The following is a 15300-nucleotide window of genomic DNA, read 5'->3' on the forward strand; positions in this document are numbered from 1 at the left end:
CCTGCTTGGTCGGGTATTCTGTGTTGTTGTTGGCGGAGCTCTCTGCTATCCGTCCACCCAATCCGCCATCTTGTTTGTTCCTCTCCTTACATCTTCTTTTGATGCTTCCTGCCTCAATACTTTGCCCATGTTGCTAAGTGCAGGTGCGATTGTTCTGACTCATAGCATCCCTATATAAGGTTCCCAAGGAGCCGCTGGTAGGTTTGAACTGCTGACCTTGTGGTTCAAAGTCTAGTCCTTCAATATTGCAATCTGAAGCTTGAATTTTTTTCTTAACTTCTCTCAGATTGAGAAATATACTGTGCATGTTCTTCTCTTTTGGTTTTCTAAACTCCAAGTCTTCACACATTTCAATATAATACTTCAATTTGCCTTCTTGAGCTGCCCTTTGAAATTTTCTCTTCAGCCCTTTTTCATCATTTCTTCCTTTTACTTTAGCTGCCCTATGCTCAAGGCAAGTTTCATAGTGTATTCTAGCATCCACGTTGGTCTTTTCTGTCTTTTCAAAGACCTTTTGCTTTCTTCATGGATCATGTTCTTGATGCCATGACACAACTCCTCTGGTCTTTGGTTATTATTGTCTAATGTATCAAATCTCTTCTTGAGATGGTCTCTAAATTCACATGGAATCTGTTCAAGGTCATATTTTGACTTACGTGACTTGTTTTAATTCCTTCAGCCTGAACATGAATATGAGTAATTGATGATCTGTTCTTCCGTCAACCCTTGGCCTTGTTTTAGCTGATGATAGTGAGCTTCTCCATCGACTCTTCCCACAGATACAGTCTGTTTGATTCCTGTATATTCCATTTAGTGAGTTATGTGTGTATAGTCACCATTTATGTTATTGAAAAATGGTATTTACAATGAGTAAGTCATTGGTCTTGAAAAATTATATCATTCAATCTCCAACTTTGTTTCTGTCACCAAGAACATGTTTCCAACTACTGATCCTTTGTTTCCAACTTTTACATTCCAGTCACCAGTAATGATCAGTGCATCTTGATCGCAGGTTTAATGAAGAAGTTGATAGACTTAATTCAGTTTTATCATCCTCAACTTTAGTGGTTGGTGTGTAAATCTGAATTATAGTGGTATTAACTGAATTTCCTTGTAGGCATATGAATATTTTACTTTCACAGAAACATTGTACCACAAGATACTTCTTGAAATGTTCTTTTTGAAAGTGAATGCAATGTTAATTCCTCTTCAATTTGTTGTTCCTAGCATAGGAAACCATATGATTATCTGATTCAAAATTATCAATACCAGTCCATTTCATTTCAGTAATGCCTAGGATATCAGACTTGATGTGCTACATTTCATTTTTGAAAAGTTTGCAGCTGTTTCTCTGCATTTTGAATTGTACCCCATTAGCAGATGAAAGTTCCAAAAGCTTTGCTCCATCCATGTCATTATGGTTGACTGTATTTTGAGGAGGCAACTTTTCCCTACTCGTATTTTGAGTACCTTCTAACCTGAGAGCTCATATTCCAGGACTATACCTGACAATGGAAGTCTTGGTGTGGTGCTGTGGGTTAATGCACCAGACAGCAAATACATTTAAACTGTAAGATCAGTGGTTCAAGCTCACCAGTGGATCCTCAGAAACCCTATACAGGGTCGCTATAGGTCGGAAACAACTTGACTACACTTAATAACAACAATACCTGACAATATTTTACTGCTATTCATAAGGTTTTCATTGACTAACCATGTAGAAGTAGTCTGCCTTTCCTTCTTCCATGTTATTGTTAGGTACTGTTGAGGTGGTTCCAACTCATAGTGACCCTATATGGGGTTCTAAGGAGTGGATGGTATTTGAACTGCCAACCTTATGGTCCAGTGAATTATCCTCTAGTGCCACACTAGGACTCCTGCCTTGTTTACTTACATGCCTGTAAAATTCATTTTATGTTTACTTCAAATTCTTCATATAAGAATTGTTTGTATCAAATGATTAGAAATGTCATTCTTAATATATTTAAGTATTAATGCTAATATGGTAGAAAATAATGGTATTTATTTGTAAGTTGTTATTTATTTATTCAACAATGGTTTGGTGTTTTAGAACTTTCATAGTGCGAATTTCTTGCTTGGGGGCTGAATGATAGGAAACACGTTTTCTGTGTCTTCTCAGCTCTCTCTAGCTCAGTGAGTTGACAGGCAGAATGACAAGTGGCATAAAGGAGTGCGTGAGGAAGGTGGGGGGAGAGAATGGGAATCATTGGTTTTGAATGTTTCAAGTTTCCGAACTTTGATATCATAGTGACAAAGTTCACTACTCCTTCCAAAGTATGTAGCTGATATTAGAGCCTTATGATAAAATGGAGTCCTGGTGTGGCACTGTAGATTAAGCACTGAACTGCTTACCACAAGGTCAGCAGTTCAAACCCACCAGCTGCTATGAGTCGGAACGGACTCAATGGCACACAACAAAAACAGCAATGATGATAAGATTTTCCCTATTCTTGCTCATAGGCATGAGAAATACTGGATTATTACATTTATATAGGGATAGCAAGTGCTAAGGAGTTATATAGGATAAACACTGTTATCCTCAAGATCAGTGGTTAAAACCCTCCAGTGTTTCCTCAGAAAGTCTATACAGAATCACTGTAACAGATTGGAGAGACTGAACAACAGAAGCAAATGCTAATGCCACTCACAATATTTCCTTCTTTATTCTTCAGCGCCTATAACCCAGGGAACTGGAGTCAACTTTCCAATTGGAGATATCCCGAGCCAACCATACTATCATGACATGAACTCGGGGGTCAACCTTCAGAGGTCACTGTCTTCTCCACCAAGCAGGTAACTGAAAGTGGACCTACTTATATTCTCATGGATTTGCTGAGTAAGAATAGATTGGGGGCTACTGAGGTCAGAGTGTATGTAGATTGGAGAAACAAAGCAAAAAATTTAAGACTGCTGATTTTACAGAGCTTTTTGTCATCTTTCATGCGTGTGTTTCCAGGATTTGGAAATGTGATACAGTTGAGAGAGTCAGAATCCCTTGGAAGTCAGAATCCCTTTGAACTTATAATTTGGTTGCTGCTTAATTTTTCCAAATCGCTCTGTCCATGTGTAAAAATGAAGGAATTGATTTACGTACGTGATATCAGAGGTCTATTGTGGTTCTGAAATCACGTATTATATTTATTATCAGCATATAAAATTAATTTAGAAAATATCTTTTTAAAATTTTTACTTATATAAGTAGTATAGTGGTTACGAATCAGGCTGCGAACCGCAAGGTCAGCAGTTCGAGACTACCAGCTGTTCCGTGGGAGAAAGATGAGGCTTTCTGCTCCCATAAAGATTTACAGCATCGCAAACCCTGTACAGGGTCGCTATGTGTCAGAACCGACTCCACAGCACATAACAACAACAACAACAACAAAGTATGAATGAGAAATTTCTAAATATTGAGGTGAAAGAGAGGTCCATTTCCATGGCAGTAAGGGTATTGGTGAAGGTGTAAGTACTATACAGGCAATTGTATGCCATATACTTGCTCTAAAGATTCACGTTTGGTTTATTGGTATATATCCCTTTCTGAGTGTGCTGCTCAGTTTGAATTTGGCACAGTGGCTTGATTTTCAGGGTTGATCTTAAGAATAAAGAATCAATAGCGTTATTTAAGGAAAATATGATGGGGGGTATATGGCATAACTTATAATCACAAAAATTTTATAAAAGACTTTTATTTCTATTAATTATGTTGTTGTTGTTGTTATGTGCCATCGAGTCGGTTCCGACCCATAGCGACCCTGTAAAGGGTTTCTGAGGGTGTAAATATTTATGGGAGTAGAAAGCCTCATCTTTCTCCCGCGGAGCAGCTGGTAGTTTCGAACCTCTGACCTTAAGGTTCGCAGCCCGATTCGTAACCACTACGCTACCAGAGCTCCTTTCTATTAATTATAGGGTTATTAATATTAATTACTATTTAATAAGTACCTTCTAAATGCTAGCCACTTAACTAAGAGCTTTACATTTAATACCTCACTTAATTCTCTCAACCATTCCTCTTTGAACTTGATTTTATTATTTCCATTTTACAACTGATTGCACTCGGTGTAAAAAAGCTATGGAGCTTACATATTAAGAAGTGGGAAGTGGCCTGGCTCAGAGGAACCCTGTAGAACTGAGGAGAATTAGGAGTCGGAATTGACTAGCAGCTATCGGTGATGGTGTTGAAGTGGCCTACCAAGACTAGATAGTAGGTTTGTCAGACTCTGAAATTCATATTCTGTTCCACTCTGTTATCTTATCTTTGGGTGGCTATGGAAGCATTAATTGTCAAGGGAAAGTGTTATGCAAATGGACATTATTAAAATTATAATAATCATAGGGGTCATTATGTACAAACTTATGAAAACAATCTGAACGATAGAACACACCATCGTAGGAATTCACTTTTTACTACTGAAGTTTCTTTGTAAATACATTTGAAAAGAAAATATAACACACATCATATTTTTTAGGCAAGCATTGGAATAATGCATGGTGTTTATGGCTAGAAACAGTTCTTATTTCTGTCAGCATCTTGGATACCTATCATTATTTCCAAATGTTTCTGAGATCCCCTGTTTTTTGAAAACATACGAAGGGGCTTCAAAAATTCATGGGAAAATTCCATTATCTTTTCATTCCACTTTTCCACAAACTTTTTGAAGTCTTCTTGTACACAGTAAATGCATTTTCAAATCATATACTTTCACTATAAGAGCATTTTCAAATCAAGATACCTTCAAATGCCACATGTCTTTCTGGGAATTCCATTAATTGGACTCTTGTCATATTTTAACAGCAAAAGACCCAAGACTATATCCATAGATGAAAATATGGAACCAAGCCCTACAGGAGATTTCTATCCCTCTCCAAATTCACCCGCTGCTGGAAGTCGGACATGGCATGAAAGAGATCAAGGTGAGTGGTAGGAACCTACCTCTGGGAACACGAGGGCAAAGTGTTGGCTCATTGTGTAAGTCACGTTTAGTCAGAATGTAACAGCTATGAAATGATTGTTTTATGAAATTATTTTCATAATTTATTATGAAATAATAATAAAGTTACTTTATTTAAAGTTATATGCCATCAAATTTCATCCAAGTTAAGTTACCAAAGAATCTCCTTTGTTCGACATGTTTTATTAGAAGTTTTAAAAGACAAAATTATTTGTTAAAATCAACAGTTATTTATGTGTCTGATTATGGTCTGTCTTTATGAGGTGGTTGGATTGTATGAGTTCTGATTCAGTGAGATCCGCTTACTCCTCTGTATTTGGCTACTTTGAGGAAGAACCAAAATGTTGGCAGTTTGCAGATGCCAGGAACTGAAAGTTCCCATTTAAAGCAAGTCATCTCAAATTCCCTTTGGATGTAGGCAGAGTACAAACAAGAAATAAAAGTGTAATGTAAGTAACATTGGGTCAGAGTCAATCTATTTATGCTTTCTAGAGAAACTATGGCCCAATTATAGGATAGCTTTGGGGGAGGGCCTTGAAGTAGCTATTATTAGACTCTGTGAGTTCAGACTTTCTATAGTTTATTAAGCATATTTCATCAAACAGACACATATCTTTTTTTGTCCACAGTCATAGGGAAATGATTAAAAACATGGAAATTTCCCCCAAAATGAGCTAATCACAATTTGTGTGTCTGTGTTTGCACACGTGTGCACATATTCAGTTTTATATTGGCACCATTTTTAGGTGTTTGAAAATTGCATTTTAAGTATAATTCTGAATTTTATTAAAAATAAAAATGAGAGGGGCTTTTTATCATGGGTTTTCTAGCCCAAGACTTACATAGATGTATGTAGGGGTAACAGGCTATAATAGATGTATAATCTTGGGAGACAAACAGCTCTGAAGCTTAGCAGGTAAAGTTGAAGTCAATTCCTTAGTCAGGATATCTGTGTTGCTGCTAGATTTTCCTGCCTAGTTCCTTCCATATGAGTTCATTAGTCCTGGTGTGGTGCTATAGCGTAAAACACTGGACTGCTAAATTGGTTTGAACCATGAAGTTGGCAGTTCCAACTCACCAGCTGCTCCTTGGAACCTTTTACAGGGTCACTATGAGTCGGAACCAACTCGATGGCACTTAACAAAAATAAATCATCAGGGAGAAATTGGGCTTTGGGTCAGGTGGGTCTTCTGTAGTATGCTGGAATTTTAAGTCATAAAGAAGGATGTAAGGGTGGACGTGGTGGGCGGGGAGAAATGCACAGGCAAGCACTAAGACAGTGTTGGAAAAGGACCATGTGTGCTGTGGGCCTTGGTACTGGGCCTGTGGATGGAAGCCTTGGAACCACTTTATAGAAAGACTTGAAAATCAGCTGGGCAGATTTAGCTCTCCTGAAATACCTTTAATCCATTTGCATGCAGCAGACAAAATCTCTGTAAAATATAAATGAACCCATGTTAGTCCGCTACTTCAAGGCCTTTTGTTCCTTGCCTTCTCTCCTGAAAACATCAGAACCCCTAGTGATGACTAATAAGCCTGTGAGTTGGCCAGGTCTCTGACTGTCTCTCCTATCTCAGAGGCTGTCCCTCTGTCTCTCCCTCACATAACAATCCCACTGCTTTGCTTAGATTTGGGGATGCAAAAAACCCAGAATGTTCACTTAACCATGCCTCCTCTCTCACTCATCATCTGGAAAATTCTTTGTCATCATTGAGGTCTTAGCCTAAGTGGAAGAATTTCAATCTAAATTGGTTGTTTTTACCCCTTGGCACCCAGCTTTGTTGTTTATTGTACTCACACACTTTCTGAATATATATTTTAATGTGATTGAAAACAGGAACCTTATCTGTTTGGACTGCACATATAGCTAACACCTAGTACAGTGCTTGGTACATAGCAGGGACACAATCAGTATTTGTTGAGTAAATGAACTATTGATAGACAGACACCAGTGTCAGTAGAACAGACAAGAAATCAGGAATTTTCAGTAGGGTTGAGTAAGAGTAAAAACAAAACCCTACACCTTTCCTGTTTTATGACTTGTTTTACTGACATTGTCAGTTTATTCTAAACAAAGCCATATTTTGCTTGTCAGAAAATTATTCTGGAAATGATTCCAGTGGTAATAATAACAACATTGTGATTGTGTGGGAATGAATGCGTTGTTCAGAAGTGTAGGTGTTCTTTATTATAAAGAGTGTTGCTTTGTAAGAATTGATTTCTCTTTCAGTCTATTTAAGAAAGCCAATCTCAAATCATATTATAAAACATTTTTGAAAAGTAGAAGGGAAACTGTCATTCTTTCTCATTGTAAGATCATTGCATTGTCTTGGTGATTTTTCTTTTGTCAGGATGACTAGAATTATTGGAGAGGTCTGTAAAGGCATATTATATTAAGAGTAAGAAAGAATGATCCATTCTCAAGTGTGCTTTTAAAAAATTCTGTCACTTTAATTTCGAAGACCCTGAAGACTTTGTAATGTGCACAATAAGCCATTGTGGGAAAAATGACTTCAATACAATGAAAAAATGAGGGCAGTACAGTGCTATCTTCATAAATTTGCTAAGCCCAATCCTGTTCTTTTGTTCTTAGAAAATTGATGTTTTTAAAAAAATTTGAAAAGCAAAATGCCCTACAGTTGTTCTTGTCCATTGTTACATGGTTTTTCGACATACTTGCCCAGTACGCAGGGAACTTTCTAACATACATATTGAGGACCACGCTGCTATTTATAATAACTTATACCTTTCTTCTTTCTCCCACAAAGCTATGTACTAACTGGCACTCATTACTTATTGGTTGGTTAAAATATGCTTGCATTTATAATGGGCAGAAATGTGAGAAACTTTGGCTTGCTTCCTGGGCACACCTTATTCTCTTAGTGCTAACTTTGCTTTAAATCCTAGTCTTGTCGTCGTCATTGTGGTTGTTGTTACTAAGTGCCGTCCTATAACACGTTTCTGAGGAGCGGCTGTGAGTTTGAACCTTACTGCTCAGTGCATTATCCCTCAGCGCCACACCAGGACTCCACTCTTGCCATAGCCCTTCACAAAATTGATCTTTGAAATATGAGAATCAAAGATAGCAAAATTATGGGTACCATGGTCCATTCCTTAACATAAACCTCTGAGATTTATTTCAAGTAGGTAAAAATAAAGTATTTAATATAATGAAAACTACTGTACCATTTGTTTAATAAAGAAATTAGGTAAAATATTAAAATATTTATGAGTATATAAATTTTAATAAAATATTTGATTTTAGCATATCACAAAATAATCATATATTTGTGGCTTTTCAACACACCCAAAAAGTTACAATTTCCTGAACAATGAAAATTACAATTTATAATTTTGCAAGCATAGAGTAACTTTTTTTAAACTAGAGACTCTTTTCAAAGTGTTCAATATTTGGTAGGAGGTGATATCATTTCCTTACATTTTCTCTGATGAATAGTGATATAAATTAAATTTGTCACCATCCACAGCATATCATTTTATATTTTTATTTTATATACACACAGAGGGAAAGGAGAAAAAGAAAAATCAAATCAGAGCAGTACTAAAGGGGTACATAGCCACTGTTGGAATCCTTTAAGTCCTAGAAGGCTGCTCACTGCTTTATTGGCGTCTATGCCTTCTGATTGCCTCTACTTCCAAAAGCTTTGTTTCATAGACACTGTTTTATATCAGTTTGGATTTTAATAAAGTAATACCAGTCTCTCAAAATGCAGGTTGAAAATGCTTTTTATTCCAATACTTACTCCTCAAAAAATTCCATTTGAATTTTTAAATAGATTATCTTGTTAAAGAATATACAAGGGGATTTCAAAAATTTTATTATATTTCCATCCCATTTTTTAATAAAGTTTTTAAAGCTCCCTTGTGTAATGAAACATTTACTATTTCAACCATTTTTATGTGTGCGATTGAGTAACATTAATTACGTTCATGTTGCATAATTATCGCCAGTCCCCATTTCCAAACATTTTCATTACCCTTAAGATAAACTCTGTATCCCTTAAACCCTAGCTCTCCACTCCCCTCCCATGTACCCTTGGTCACCACTAATAAACTTTGGGGGCTGTGCATTCCATTTGCCTTAATTTCTGCACCCCCCCCCAAATCAATTCAAAGATTTATTTACTAGGTTTTGTACTTTTCTTAAAATTATTGGAGCGATCTTGTATAGATTCTGATAGAAGAGAGGTGTTTGTTTTGCTTTTATTCCAGTTAACTTTCAGGGAGATCAGTCTAGTTGTGTTTCTATGCCTAGGTATCTAACAAACTAATAATTCCTATGCTTCAGTTTTAGAAACAGTTCTTTATCAAGATCACTTTTGTCTCTGCCACTATAATCCTTCCTGAATCACCTACATCTGAATGTAAAATTCCTAAAGTTTAATAGGCATCGAGTGAGAAAAACATAGCCTTGTAAATGTAGTTAAAATATTATAGCTGGAGGTTTCTAAATCAAAATTTAACAGACTTGTCAGTCTCAGGAGTGTTTAAACAACTTGCAATCTAAGATAATATGCAAATTCAAAAAGGGTTTTATGCAGTAAAGTTTTATTAATGTTTACATACTCAGGATTTGAGATAAATTTGGTTCAGTTAGCAGCTATCAGGGAGTCCTGGTGTGGTACTGTGCGTTAGTTAATGTGTAAGACTGCAAAGTTGTTTGAACCACAAGGTCAGCAGTTCAAGCTCACCAGCTGCTTCTTGGAAGCCCTATACAGGGTCGCTATGGGTCGGAACCAACTCGATGGCACTTAACAACAACAACAAATTCTATGCCAGGAATTTTTCTAGATATTTTGTTGTTGTTAAGTGCTGTCGAGTCAGTTCAGACTCACAGTGAGGCTATGTAGAGTTTCCAAGGAATGGCTGGTGAGTTTGAACTACCAACCTTGAGATTACCCTACAGTGCCACATGTGCAGGAAAATTGTATTTTTCTGCTCATGAGAGTGTAGTGTCAACCAGATTATGGGAACACTGTTCTCAGCTTTAAGAACTAGTTTACCCAGAAGCACTTTGAGAGGTGAAGGTTTGCACCGAATCAATAAATAGGCATGTTAATGAAAACTAGCTCTACTTAGTGGGGTGTTGTTATGTAATTACATGTGTAAGAATTGATAAAAAATTAAATCGGATGGACTCTACTAGACAACATTTGGACACCATCATCTAGTTGCCATAACAACAGCCCTCCATTCAATTCCTACTCGTAACAATCCTGTAGGACTAGTCCATAGGGTTTCCGAGATGGAAAATCTCTACAGAAGTAGTCTGCCTCGTGTTTCTCCTGAAGCACAGCTGGTTGGACTGTCGATTTTCTGGTTAGTGACCCAAAGCCTAGCCTCTTTTGCCACTGGGGCTCCCTCTGATTGCCATTTTGTTTTTAAGTGCTGCCGAGTCAGTTCTGACTCATAACGACCCTGTACAGGGTTTCCCAGGAGCAGTTATTTGGCATAGGTACTAGAAATGAATAACACTGTTACATGTATATAAAATTTAATATTCTATAGCCTAAATAAGTCTCCTTTACTAGTCTTTTCAAAGTTTTAATATATTTCCACATCTTAGAGATGGTGCACAGTGTCTCTATACAGTAAATACTGGACTGGGAACCACGGGGTCAGCAGTTTGAATCTAGCAGCTGCTTTGCAGGAGAAAAATGAGGCTTTCTGCTCCTCAAAGATTTACAGCCTATGAACCCTATACAGGGTCACTATGAGTAAGAACCGACTCATGGCACTTAACAACAACAAACATCTTAGAGATGATGAGTCTGTGATAATTGCATAAAGGATTTCATTAACATTAAAGCCAAAATCGTGCTACATTTCAATTTACACTTTATAGAAGTCTATAAAATATAGTATGAAATGTCAAAATAATTCAGTCGAGTGACTCAAGGAAACACTAAGGATTAAAAAGTAATGGCTCTGCCTTAGTATCAGGAGGTCAATCTGGTGAATAACAATTCATAAGAGTGTGGTAGCCCACTGATGTTGTTGTTAAGTGTGTTGTGTCGTGTCAAGTTGGTTCCAACTCATAGCAACCCTGTAGAAGGTTTCCAAGGAGTGGCTGGTGAGTTTGAACCACTGGCTTTGTGCTTCAAACCAACCTTACAGCTCAGTGTTTCAGCCCACAGCTTACTGATAGAACCAAAAGAAAAGAGACCAACATTTCTTATTGGCAATTTTAGGAGCCTTAGTCTTCTAGGTACACAAGGTGGTGGTGGTGTGTTATATGCTGCCGAGTCAGTTCCGACTCATAGTGACCCTGTATGGGGTTTCTGAGTATGTAAATCTCTACACGAGCAAAGACCCTCACCTTTCTCCCATCAAGTGGCTGGTAGATTTGAACTGCTGAACTTGAGGTTTTCAGTCCATTTCTAGGGCTCCTTCTAGGCATGAGGAGTGATCTTCTAAGTTTGGAAAACACTGTTTTAGAAGAAATTTAAACTTTTTTCATTCATGTATGGATGTGTGACATATTTAATATCTAATTGTGTTTTATGAGTCCTGGTGTGTGGCACTGTAGGATAAGCACTAGACTGCTAACTTCAAGATAGGCAGGTGAAACTTAACCAGCCACTCTCGTAATCTCTATGAAAGGTCACTATGAGTCAGAACCAACTCAAGGCCCCAGTATAGCAAGTTTAGTACAGTACATCCACAAGCCATCAGCATAGGGGATTATCAAGCCGTAAATATTATTAGTTATTTAAGGGGGGTTGCAAAAGCTCATGGAAAAATTCCATTATCCTTTAATTCTATTTTTCTACGATATTTTTGAGGTCCCTCTCATATATCTAGTTGTTATTAAGTGCCGCCAAGTAGGTTCCAACTCACAGAGACTCAGTATATATGGTTTCCAAGGCTTGGAATCTTGGCTGGAGCAGAAAGCCTCTTATATGTACCATACCATAGTACGCCTGACTGCACAATCACTTTGCATACATTAGATACACTTGTTGCACCAGGAAAACATTATCTTCACTACATCACATTCTACAACGGGGATTTTTGCACTTCATTATACCTTTATAGGATTATAACTCTAGGATATGCAGTTGGATGTTTTCCAGATAGATGTTATGTGATGAATGACATACCAAACTTTTGAACAAAATCAGAGATATAAGTGTTTATCATTGGTCTAGTTGTGAGGGTTTTTATTTTCTGTACATTGAGTTTGCAATCATACTGAAGTCTGTGCTTGTTGATATTTATCAGTGAGTGCTTCATGTCTTCTTCTCTTTCAACAAGAAGGTTGTGTCTTTTAAAAATCGCAGGATGATATAGTTCAAGCTTATTTCTTTATAGCTAACTACACCAAAAGAAGACCTGGTAGTGTGGTGGATTATGAAGTGGGCTGCTAGGTCAGAAGTTCAAATCTACCAGCTGTTCCATAGGAGAAAGATGAGGCTTTCTGCCCGTATAAAGATTTACAGCCTTGAAAACCCTGTAGAATATCACTGTAAGTCAGAACCAGCTGAGTGACACACAACCACCACTACCAAGCACACCCAGAGACAAAGTGGCTATCTTTTCTAAGTGTCCAGGTTATTAATGGCTCATACGAAATCTTCTATATTTAGAGGCTAATTGTTATTGTTGTTGTTATATCCTGCTTATGTAAACTTACCTGTTGTTGTTGTTAGGTGTCCTCAAGTCAGTTCCTAATCACACTGACCCTATGACCAACAGAACGAAACTGCCCTGTCCTACTCCACCGTACAATTGTTGTTATGATTGAGCCCAATGTTGCTGTCACCACGTCAGCCCTTCAAAACTGAGGGTCCAGATTCGACGGAGAAGGGCAGCTTGGACATTGGATACTCAAATGGGGCGGGGGGACTACAAAGGCAAGAAGTGACTGGCTTACAAGCTTTCAAGAGGGAACCTGGTGCTAGGGAGCATGGAGGAAGGCAGAATCTCCAGAAGGTACTATTCAATCTGTCTGGGCGGAGCTGATGAAAGGAGATACAGATGGGTAACTCGTGATACTGTAGTGAATAATGCTTATCAGGATGGATTATGAGGGTTGGAAATGCAAAGGTAGAAGTTTTGTAACAAGGAAGGGAGTGATTGATTCTCCAGGATAGGAGCAGAGGCCTCTGGGACCATCAACGGAGAAGAGCCGAGAGCGGGACCCTACCCAGAGAAACAGACAAGCCTGAGATAGAGACAGAGACGATGACATGGAGTGATGAAGTGACTGGGGACTTTGGATCCAGAGAGGGAAAGGGACTGCGGGCTGAAAACAGGGGGAGGAGGGGGAAGTGTAGGGAGCGGGTTTCTGGGATATACCCTTTGGGTGGTTGAGGATGCATGGAGGGGATTGGAACCATGGCAGTGAGATGATATACGATGAAATGAATGTAAGACTAAAATATAAAAAATGTAAACTATCATATAATTCACAATAAAACATTAAAAAACACACACACACACACACAAACTGAGGGTCTCCCTATCTTGGTAGAAGGGGATAGTTGCCATTATTTTGCTAATCGTGTTGGATCTATTCCTGATTTTGTAGAAGTGCTTTAAAGCAAACTTAACATCACATCATTTTACCTTTAAATATTTGTTGTTTCTAACTGAAAATGACTTTTCAAAAATACAACCATAATACTATTATCAATTTAGCAAATATAATAATCCCTTAATACCCATGTTTAGATTATCCAGATTGCTTCTTAATTGTTCCATGGTTTTTTTTTTTTTTAAATAATGGTTTCTTTATATTATATTTGCTTATTATCAACCTGCAATATGCAAATAATGCAACCTTGCTTGCTGAAAGCAAAGGGAACTTAAAATTTGATAAAGATCAATGACCACAGCCTTCAGTATGGGTTGTATCTCAATGTAAAGAAAACAAAAATTCTTACAACTAGGCCAACAAATAACATTATGATAAATGGAGAAAAGATTGAAGTTGTCACAGACTTCATTTTGATTGGATACACAATCAACACTCATGGAAGCAGCAGTCAGGAAATCAAAGGACATATTGCATTTGGTAAATTTGCTGCAAAAGGCCTCTTTCAAGAGCAAAGCCATCAGTTTCAGGACTAAGGTACACCTGACCCAAGCCACGGTATCTTCAAAAGCCTCATATGCATGTGAAAATTGGATAATCAATAAAAAACACTGTAGAAGAATTGATGCACTTGAGGCACAATACCAAAAGGAATTAGTTGATGTTCAGCCATTTCAAGAAGCAGCATATGATCAAGAGCCAGTGGTATTGAAGGAAAAATCCATGCTGCACTGAAGACATTGGCGAAAAGCAAGGTTCCAGGAATTGTGGGAAAACTAACTGAAATGTTTCAGCAAATCCCCATACTGCTGAAAGTCCTGAATAGTCCATATCAAAAAACGTAGACGCCAGCTATCTGGCCAACCGACTGGAAAAGATCCCTATTTGAGCCCAATTCAAAGGTGACTCAGCAGAATGCAAAAATTCTCCAACAATATCATTAATATCACACATAAATAAAATTTTGCTGAAGATAATTCAAAAATGGCTGCAGCTGCACATCACCAAGAAGTAGCTGCCAGAAATTCAATTTGGATTCAAAGACATGTCAAATGAGTGATATTATGGATGATGTCAGATGGTCTTGGCTGACAGCAGAGAAAATTGGTAACCAGAAAGATGTTAACTTGCATTTTATTGACTATTCAAAGTCATTAAGCTGTGTGGATCACAACTGGATCGCATTGTAAAGAATAGGAACCCTAGAACACTGACTGCATGGATCACAACAAGCTAAGGATAACATAGCGAAGAGTTGGAATCCAAGAACACTGAATTGTACATAGACCAAGAGACACTCGTTTGTATATAACAAGGGGATATTGTGTGATTTTCAATCAGGAAAGGTATGAATCATGGTTGTGTATCATTTCACCATGCTTATTCATTTTGTATGCTGAGCAAATAATCTGAGAAACTGAATTATCTGAAGAAGAATGTGGCATCAGGATGAGAGGAAAGCTCATTAACAACCTGAGACAGGAAGATGACACCAACTTGCTTGCTGAAAGCAAAGAAGCACTGCTGATGAAGAGCCTTCAGTATGGATTACAGCTTAATTAAAGAAAACAAAAATCCTCACACCTGGGCTAATCATGGTAAATGGAGAAAAGATTGAAGTTGTCAAGTATTTCATTTTACTTGGATCCACAATCAAAGCCCATGAAGGTGGGAGTCAAGAAATCATACAATGTATTGCACTGGACAAATCTGCGTAAAAATTCCGTAAAGCGTTAAAGAGCAAGGATTCACATTGAGGACAAAGAAGCC

At 37.7% G+C, this 15300-nt stretch overlaps 1 protein-coding gene across 5 annotated transcripts in view; it reads left to right on the forward strand.

Moving 5' to 3' along the window:
• NFIB (nuclear factor I/B) overlaps positions 1-15300 on the forward strand; it is a 307135-nt gene that overhangs the window by 218677 nt on the left and 73158 nt on the right. For all 5 annotated transcript variants that reach the window (XM_006864489.1, XM_006864490.1, XM_006864486.1 and 2 more), the window contains exons 5-6: positions 2694-2814; positions 4814-4932. In XM_006864489.1, coding sequence (XP_006864551.1) covers positions 2694-2814; positions 4814-4932 — 240 coding nt within the window. The remainder of the gene's footprint in view (positions 1-2693; positions 2815-4813; positions 4933-15300) is intronic.

The sequence above is a fragment of the Chrysochloris asiatica genome, unplaced genomic scaffold (assembly GCF_000296735.1).
Source record: "Chrysochloris asiatica unplaced genomic scaffold, ChrAsi1.0 scaffold00065, whole genome shotgun sequence".
NCBI classification, from domain to species: Eukaryota; Metazoa; Chordata; class Mammalia; order Afrosoricida; family Chrysochloridae; genus Chrysochloris; species Chrysochloris asiatica.